The sequence below is a fragment of the Ruditapes philippinarum genome, unplaced genomic scaffold (genome assembly GCF_026571515.1).
Source record: "Ruditapes philippinarum isolate M1 unplaced genomic scaffold, ASM2657151v2 ctg1920_1_1_1_1, whole genome shotgun sequence".
Classification (NCBI taxonomy): domain Eukaryota; kingdom Metazoa; phylum Mollusca; class Bivalvia; order Venerida; family Veneridae; genus Ruditapes; species Ruditapes philippinarum.
This window is the reverse complement of record NW_026853468.1, coordinates 275,689-285,329: the sequence shown is the minus strand read 5'-3', so window position 1 is coordinate 285,329 and position 9,641 is coordinate 275,689. Positions and strand designations below refer to the sequence as shown.

Here is a 9,641-nt window from a genome sequence, read left to right as displayed (position 1 = left end):
ACCCCAAAATCAATAGGGGTCATCTACTAGTTATGACCAATCACTGTGTGAAGTATGAAGACTTTTGTGATACATACTTTTCAAGATAATCAGAGGAAACCATTTTGACATTTAAGGTCCCTGTGACCTTGACCTTTGACCTAGTAACCCCAAAATCAATAGGGGTCATCTACTAGTTATGACCAATCACTGTGTGAAATATGAAGACTTTGTGATACATACTTTTTTAGATAATCAGCGGAAACCATTTTGACATTTAAGGTCCCTGTGACCTTGACCTTTGACCTAGTGACCCCAAAATCAATAGGGTCATCTACTAGTTATGACCAATCACTATGTGAAATATAAAGACTTTGGGGAATAAATATTTTTTTCAAGAAAAATCAGGGGAAAACCCAAATTTGGTTACCAAACGGCAGACCAAACAGACGGGCCCGACATTGGGAAAAACAAAAACCCCCCTCTTTTTCCCGGGGGGGCATAATTTTTTCAGTGGGAAAATGATGTTGAATTTTTTTTTCAAAATTTTTTGGGCCTTTTTAGGGGCCCCTAAAAGGGCTAATCAAATTAAATTAAGCAAACTTAAAAAACAGAGTCCCAAAGGGAAAATGCAAACAGACAAATTTTTGGGGTGATAAACCCAAATAATTTAAAGTTCTGTGGGAAAAAAATATTTTAAAATCAAAAGGTTTTCTTATTTTTAGCTAAAGGGGACCCCCTAAAAAGGGCTTTTTAAATTCATTTGAAAAATTAAAAAAAAGACTCCCTAAAAAAATCCCCTTTACAGACAAAGTTTGGTATCATCCATCAATTAGTTCCGTAGAAATAGACATTTAAAGGTATTTTTAGCTTTAGTGGCCACTAAATTAATATGAGCAAACTTGATAAAACACTACCCGAGAATGCTACCAACAAAGTTTGGTGATCATCCAACAATTAGTTCTGTAGGAGAAAATGTTAAAAAAAAATTCTATTTTTAGCCCTAGAGACCCCTAAAAGGGGCCAATCAAAATAATATTAGCAAACTTAATAAAAGACTACCAAAGAATGCTACAGACAAAGTTTGGTAATCATCCATCAATTAGTTCTCTAGAAATAGACAGTCATTTAACAGTATTTCTATTTTTAGCTTTAGCGGCCCCTAAAAGGGGCCAATCAAATTAATATGAGTTAACTTGATAAAACACTACCCAAGCATGCTACAGACAAAGTGTGGTGATCATCCATCAATTAGTTCTTTAGGAGAATATGATTAAAGGTTTTTCTATTTTTAGCCCTAGAGACCCTTAAAAGTGGTCAATCAAAATATTATTAGCAAACTTGATAAAAGACTACCTAAGAATGCTACAGACAATGTTTGGTGATCTTCCATCAATTAGTTCTCTAGAAATAGACGTTTAAAAGTTTTTCTATTTTTTGCTTTAGCGGCCCCTAAAAGGGGCCAATCAAATTCATATGAGCAAACTTGATAAAAGACTACCCAAGAATGCTACAAACAAAGTTTGGTGATCATCCATCCATTAGTTCTGTAGAAGAAGATGTTTAAAGGTTTTTCTATTTTAGCCCTAGAGACCCCTAAAAGGGGCCAATCAAATTAATATGAGCAAACTTGATAAAAGATTACCCAAGAATGCTACAGACAAAGTTTGGTGATCATCCATCAATTAGTTCTGTAGAAGAAGATGTGTAAAGGTTTTTTTTTCTCTATTTTTAGCCCTAGAGACCCCTAAAAGGGGCCAATCAAATTAATATGAGCAAACTTGATAAAAGACTACCCAAGGATGCTACAGACAAAGTTTGGTGAACATCCATCAATTAGTTATGTAGAAGAAGATGTTGAAAGGTTTTTCTATTTTTAGCTCTGCTGACCCCTAAAAGAGGCCAATTGGAGTGACATGAGTAAATTCAAGTGTGACTGCCACAAGGATGCTACAGACCAACTTTGAAGTAAATCTGCTTAGTAGTTTCAGAGAAGACGATTGTTGATTCATGACGACGGACGCCGAAGCATCCCCCTTTGATACTAATAGCTCACCCTGAGCCTTCGGCTCTGGTGAGCTAATAATTACATATATAATTATTAAAGTAAATAAAACACATTAATGTTGCTTTGGCGTTGTGTCTTAACCGAAGGTTCAGGGTGAGTTATTAGTATCGAATGGAAATACTCCGGCGTCCGTCGTCTGCGTCAACAATCATCTCTGAAACTGACTGGCAGATTTACCTCAAATTTGGTTTGTAGCATCCTTGTGACAGTCACACTTATATTTGCCCATGCCATTTCAATTGGCCCCTTTTAGGGGTCAACAGAGCTAAATATAGAAAACCTTTCAACATGTACTGCTAAATTTTGTCTGTATTATTCATCAAGTTTGGCAGTATCAATCACTATAATTCTACTGTGTTACAAACACAGTAAGAGGTATTTAATATGTATATTTTGACCTCTTCTTGGTTATTTACATGGGTTGTAGGTGCCGTTTGTAATTTGTAAATTACTTTCTTTCTTCACCTCACAGTATTTTACTTTTAAATACATTTTTAAAATTTTCATGAAAATTAGCATGATTTATACGCCGTTTGCTACTTTAAAGAAAGGTATGACAATTTTGTACCTAGATTTACCTCCCTTTAAAACCACCATTCCATTTGCAATTCAAAGGGGAGGTTATTCTGTGTTTACTTATTTTCATTGCATAAAGTTACTTCCCATTGTATCTTCAATCCATTGGTAATCCTAAGAACGTAATAACCCCTTCAATAACTTCTCATTTTCATCCCTCAAGACACTAATTCTAGTGCAAATATAATAGCCAAGTTACTTAAAACAGTAGTATTTGCACATCATGTCAAAAAAAGAGGCACTTACTTTTAAAAGAGAAAAAAAAACAACAGATAATTAATTAAACAGCGTCTTCAGTTGTTTCAATAACAGGATCAAAGAAATACAAAAACACAAATTTACATAAATATATGTATTACATATAAATAGTATTTCTAAACAATCTTTACAATCACAAGCATTTATCTATTAAACATTTTAAAAAAAGGATGCATGGTATAGTAGTTCATGAACAGATGAAAAACTAAAATCTTATCTCTAGGACAGAACTTATCGAAAATGGATTATTGGGAGCCACTGTATCATTGGTACAACAGGGCCATGATGGCCCTGGATCGCTCACCTGACCCTTCGAACTCATCCGAGCAATTACTTAGACAAGCATGCTGACCAAAATTGATGACAAGAGTCAACAAGAGGGCCATGATGGCCCTGAGGTCGCTCACCTGTATATAGGCACCCGGAGCGAGGCCAGTTTAAACCCCAGGGCTTTTATTTGAACAAACTTGGAAGACACCCATTAGAAGATGTTTCATGATGTTAAGTTTTTACTACACATATAATGAAAAACAATGGCCCATCCCCCCGGCAGGGCCAATTTTAACCCAAGGGCTTTTATTTGAACAAACTTGGTAGATACCTATAAGAAGATGTTTCATGCTTAACATCTAAGCTCTAGCTCATTGGGCTTTTAAAAGAAGATTTTTTAAGTTTTTACTATACACATATAGTTAAAAACAATGATACCCCTGGGGCAGGGCCAGTTTTGACCACAGGGCTTTTATTTGAACAAACTTTCTAGACATTTACTAGAAGGTGTTTCGTGCTTAATATTTAAACTGTAGCTATTTGTGTTTTATCAAAGAAGATTTTTAAGTTTTTGCTATACACATATAAGGAAAATCAATGACCCCCGGGGCGGGGCCAATTTTGACCCAAGGGCTTTTATTTGAACAAACTTTGTAAACACTTACTAGAAGATGTTTCATGCTTAATATCTAAACTCTAGCTATGTGGGTTTTTTCAAAGAAGATTTTTTAAGTTTTTGATATACAAATATAAGGAAAATCAATGACCCCCGGGGGGAGGCCAATATTGTCCCCAGGGCTTTTATTTGAACAAACTTGGTAGACACCCATTTGAACATGTTTTTTGCTAAATATCTTAGCTCTAGCTCTTTGAGTTCTTTAAAAGAAGATATTTTAAGTTTTTAGGATTGCCAACCAAATGTGTCCGTCGTCCGGCTTCCGTCCACATTTTATTCAAACGACATCTTCTACAATACCACCTGGCCAATATTAATGAAACTTGGCAGGAATACTCTTTGTATGAAGCTCTATCAAGATTGTTCAAAGAATGCCATTCCATGCTAAACTCTGGTTGTTATGGCAACTAAAAGAAAAAACTTAAAAGTTCTTATACTTCAAAATGGAAAGGGCTAGAGCTTAGATATTTCTCACAAGTCATTAGCTTGTTAGTTTCTACAATGTATATTCAAATTATGGTTTAGAGTTGAAAATTGGTCTCTGTTTTGGGAGTTAAAGGGGTTTATATTGCAAGGTTATATAAACTTTCTTTGTAGGGATAAATTGAGATAGTGTATCTGGTATTTTTTGTCTCAACAGACATTGTTATGAAGATTTTTCTGTTAAAGCATAAGAAAGATGAAAAGTTTGTTGAATGTGAATGTTAATTCAAAAAAGAGTTAATCAGAATAGCACAAATTTGAGAGCTACAGTGAAACTGATTTCCCCATTCAATAATGGATTCTTCCATTAATTTCGTAACACCATCAGAAAGGAAGACTGTGTCATTTCCGAAATACATTGTAAAATATTTCGGTTCTTGACAATGACTTGCACATTTTATTGTGTAAGATATTGCACAAAGAAACGAAAGTGAACAAAAAATGTTGTTTTTTTCCACAAAAATTAGTTAAATTAAGATAAAAGTTAAATTTACAGAACGGATATTACTTTTTGTATCCTTCCGGTTTGCGGGAAAAATCATATATTTCAACATCGTGTACACAGCTCTTACTGACGAACGAATTATGTCATAATATTTCATTCTGTGAACAAACATACGATTCAAATCAGTAAATAATGCATACCAATCAGTCCATCCTCAGAAAACGTCTGTATCAATCTGACCTCGAGTTGAGATTATAAATAGAACTAAACCGGAAGTATCATAATATGACGAAACGTCCGCCAGAAAATTGAGAAATTTTGTAACATAAACTCGTATTTCATAACAAAGAAGTGAAGATGAATACAATTATCTGTGTGCTTTGTTGAAACAGGTATTTTGTTAACTATTTGTGAAGTATTAAGGCATGACATGCAGTATTTATGTAAATATCCCCTCCCGACGTCCGTGTTATGATTTATAAAATTATGTACACATGTGTTATTGACCTCAATAAATGTAAGTGAAAATGGAACAATAATTATGGTAATTATCCATGGTGCTAGTAATACTTAATTATCTTTATCATATTGTTAACTAAGCAAAAAAAATGCGTAATTTTAAAATAACCTTACCTCACAATATAATCAATTTAAACTTGAAAATCTTCTCAAAACGACTTTCAAAACAATAATTTTTGAATTCATTTTTGAAACATGAAAATGGTTCATGTAGAAAAATAAGAGAAGAAAAAACTGAATTGACTCATGAAAATTTTGGTCAAACAGGCTGCCACACGAAATTCTGACCTTCCTGAGGTCCTTGCATGCTGTTTGTTGTTGTTTTTTTTTTTTTAAAAAGGTGTTCTAATATGATAAACCACAGATGCTTGGGCCAACATGATACCCCTGAGTAAACACTATCAAAAATATTTTAATATTCAAACACTAATGGGATATCTGTTACAACTATAATACTGGTTTTCGAAAAAAAATTTACATAACTATATGAAAAAAAATACTGTTTACCATCATGCATTGAGACTTTATTCCGGGCAGGCAGGCGAATTGGTTGGGCGATTTTTCTTAACAGTTTTCTCAGCAACTACTTATCAGAGCCTCATGATATTTAGTATACAACATTAACTCATTGTCCCATACCATGGGATTCGATTTAAGGTCTGTCGCTCATCCATTTCATATTTACTGACTTAGTTAAATTCATAATAATGGTCAATTGTACGAATTTTTCGTAACAATTTTCTCAGCCACTACTTATTACAGCCTCTATATGTTTGGTATACAGCATTGATATGATTTCAGGTAGTCCAACTAATTAGACTTGTCAAAGAGACACCGAGATAATTTTGGACGGGCGCTGTCTTTTTTCCAAGTCCAACCACGAACTGCATTTTTATGCACGGACGCTTCCCAATTAGAAGTTGTTGGGAGCGAAAACTAAATAAGTTTAGAAGAAACGGTCTACATTACCTGAAAGAGCACTGTTTTTTATATTAAAATCCAAATTATCGTTCTTCAAAGTTGAACTTAAAACACAATATTCCATTTTATTTTTTCAAATCGGTGAAAATATACACAAGCGGACATATTGGAAATAGAGGGAATGACGTAACCGGTGCATTGGTAAACATTTCCTCAAAAATGACACGGTGTAACACGGGTATCGTGAACTACCTGTCATGGCTTTATATTCGTTATTATTAATATTAAAATGAGGAAATACTTGATGTACTGATAAAATCAAACGATAATCAGTTAATTGATATAGACGCGATTAATCCATTAGAAAAAAATATTTTTAAAATAAATTATTTAATTTATTGATTAGAAATACATGTAGATCTACGTATATTTCTAAAATTTGGCCTAATATCTATTTACGTACAAAATTTCATTCAGCGTTGATGATATCGTCGATTGAATATAGGGGAAATATACATAAAACTGAATATCCAGCGATATTTAACTTTAATGTTTCACATTCTCCTACAACAACAATTTTGACCAAGCATCTAGCTTTCCTTTGCACTGGCAAAGTTTGTAGCAAAAGGAACAGCAACTACAAGCTGCACAAGCACAGATTTGGCAATTGTTTGTTACACAGTTTTCACTGGATGGGAGTTCCCCTTTCATCTTTTTTGTGACTAATTTTGTCAAAGCGTATTTCCTTAGGCATTCGCTTGATTTAGACAAGGTTTTTATTTCCTCTGTTGCCATATTACTAATCAGTGAATGTTTGTACGGATACATAATGGCATATGAATACTGGCCACTTCTTCCACTTCTTCCAATTTTTTGCCAGTAAGCAAGTATGCTCTTCGGGGCTCCCCAGTGAATTACTATTTCTGTATCAGAAATGCTGACGCCCATGCCAAAGGCTATAGTGCACACTAGCACTTTGATCGTACTGTCACATTTCGTAAAGTCCTCCATTATCCACCTTTTGGTGTCTGCGTCTGTTGAACTATGATACATTTCGACTTTTCTACTCCTTGCAGATATCTTGTGTTGAGTAAAAACACGATCTCCAAGAGCGTCCACCAGCCAAGCCCATACCTCAAACACTTGTGAATAAGACCTGAATTTCATAAAATTATGTGAAATAAAATCTCAACTTTAGTTTTAAATGTGTTATATTGCTTTCGTTAATTTCTTGAGAAAAACGAAAATTTTATAAATATTTTTTTTCAGTCAGTTACACCATGCTTCGATAAAAAAAATCTACATGAAATAAACCAATCAATAAGATTTTCAATAAAAGACTTGATTTCTGCTCAAAATGGCATACCTGCAGAAAACGATTGTTTTCTTCCATTCGTCGGTTTCCAGGAGATATTTCAAATACCATTCTAGCTCGGACTGAAAGTCTCTTGTGCAATTTTCATTTACTTGAAGAAAGATATTTGGCCTAATAAAAGAGAATAAATGACCATTATTGTTATATTTATTATTGATTTATTTATTTATTTTTTTGGTATAAAAACTTTATTGTAACAATTGACCTTTAGGTATTCTAATTTTACAACGGAAGGGCACAATCAATTATATATAAATAATAAACATTTAAGTCGTTCATTTGCTTTTTAGCATAAATACCTGTCTGGTATAACAGCCACTGAAACAGTGAGGTCTTCGTCGAACAAAAGGTATCTGAATATATCTTCCTGTACTTTGTCTGTAGCTGTAGCTGTCAAGGCTATAAACGGGGCATCTATAAAGCTCCTAATTGAAGATATTTCCCTAAATTCGGGTCTAAAGTCTTCACCCCTGAAATATGTTTCAGTTTATCAAACAGGATAGATACTTCATCAAACACAGGATATATCTGAAGGCTGTGTGTATGTGTGTGTGTGGGGGGGGGGGGGTGGTCTTTTTTATGTCTGTTTTATTAAACATATTTTATGCTTGTATTTTCGGTGGCATAAATGGGATATCACACGCATTTTTTACACGTGTGCCTGTTAGAATTACACGCGTACGTTTTAGCATTTTTGTTTGAACATGAGAAGTAGATCATTTCAGGAATGAACACATGTAAACTTCTACCTGCGCACATGTTGTCTATTTAATAAGGCCGCACGTGAAACATGTGCGCATTGATGACTAAAATATCAAAAATAGCCAAATCATGACTCATTTTGTATTGTTTTGTTTTTATATTCTAATAAACATGCGGACATTTCAACAAATAATACATGTAACTTACCAGTCAGATATGCAGTGAGCCTCATCACAAGCTATAAGACACAATCTTTTCTTGAAGTTTTCATCCAACAATATTTTTCTCCAATTTTTATTTTGAAGAGCTTCAGGTGTAGTGAAAACTATCGATGCGTCTGCCTTACATAAATCTACGAACAACAAAAAACAAAAACAAATGACTTTCATAATTTAAGTAAAATGTATATTACATGAAGGAAAGAGAATTAATTATGATATAAATAATTGAATTATTGAAAATGATATTGATTTCTCGCACAGCTTTTCATTTATATTTCAAAAGTTATGATGAGTTTTATTGTTAGACTCATAACTCTATATAATCAAACTTTGCGACTAAATTTAAATACCATCCAAATCTGTGAATGTTTCATGAGTAACACCCAAAGATGAAATATTATGATTCTCAAGCTCTCTTCTCTGGTCTTCTATAAGGCTCAATAAAGGGGATATCACCAAAGCGATGTGCCTGATGCCTGCTTCAACCTTGAAGATAAACCACATTTTTTATCAGTTAAACATAAGAATAAATATTCATTTATCTTTTACCTTCATCACTTTTACTGAGTTATTTATTTTTAAATTTATATTAAGTGTATAAAATTTATTTTCTACAAATAATTCTATTCTTTTTAAAACGTCGTTCAGATTTTTGTCGAAGTAGAAATCTTTCGATATAATCAAGTTTATTTATAGAAACGTGTTAAAGTTATTGCCTATTCTTAAAAGCTCATGCATCTAGATGAGCCCCCAAATTATTTTTAAAGGAAATCAAACTTATATTGAAAATAAGCATGAATCTGGAGGCGTGCTGCTTTAAAATATACATGTATCGTAAAATTATATAAAGAATAATCAACATAATACTTACAGCGTCTAAGTACAACGGTGGTATAATGTAGCATAAACTCTTCCCAAAGCCCGTTGGTAGAATTGCAGACACGTCTTTCTTTTTTATTATTGATTCAATAACTTCTAACTGCTCTTTTTTCAGATCGAAGTTAAACCCAAACTCTACTTTTACTTTTTGTAACACATTATCATCCATTTCGAAAAAAAGCGTTCTCTTTATTTTACGTAACTGAGCCGAACTTTATATAAACATGTCAATCTTGGTGCCAAATATTATTCTGCCCCGGAGGCCTGGT

The 9,641-nt window shown here is 33.5% G+C and overlaps 1 protein-coding gene across 1 annotated transcript; it reads right to left on the bottom strand.

Annotated features, from left to right (window-relative positions):
- Positions 1-7,524: 7,524 nt before the first annotated feature.
- Positions 7,525-9,011, bottom strand: LOC132736957 (uncharacterized). Its single transcript, XM_060724170.1, has 3 exons — positions 8,480-9,011; positions 7,870-8,040; positions 7,525-7,681 (listed from the first exon to the last, which is right to left on the bottom strand). The coding sequence occupies exons 1-3, from the start codon at positions 8,659-8,661 to the stop codon at positions 7,525-7,527; spliced, it is 510 nt and encodes a 169-aa protein (XP_060580153.1). The 5' UTR covers positions 8,662-9,011.
- Between the last annotated feature and the right edge of the window lie 630 nt (positions 9,012-9,641).

Excerpts from the sequence above, each read along its gene's own strand:
- LOC132736957 (XM_060724170.1), bottom strand. The coding sequence starts at position 8,661 with ATGAAAGTCATTTGTTTTTGTTTTTTGTTGTTCGTAGATTTATGTAAG. Across the intron at positions 8,041-8,479 it reads GCTCACTGCATATCTGACTG|GGGTGAAGACTTTAGACCCG; the intron begins GTAAGTTACATG and ends AACATATTTCAG. Across the intron at positions 7,682-7,869 it reads GTGGCTGTTATACCAGACAG|GCCAAATATCTTTCTTCAAG; the intron begins GTATTTATGCTA and ends CTCTTTTATTAG.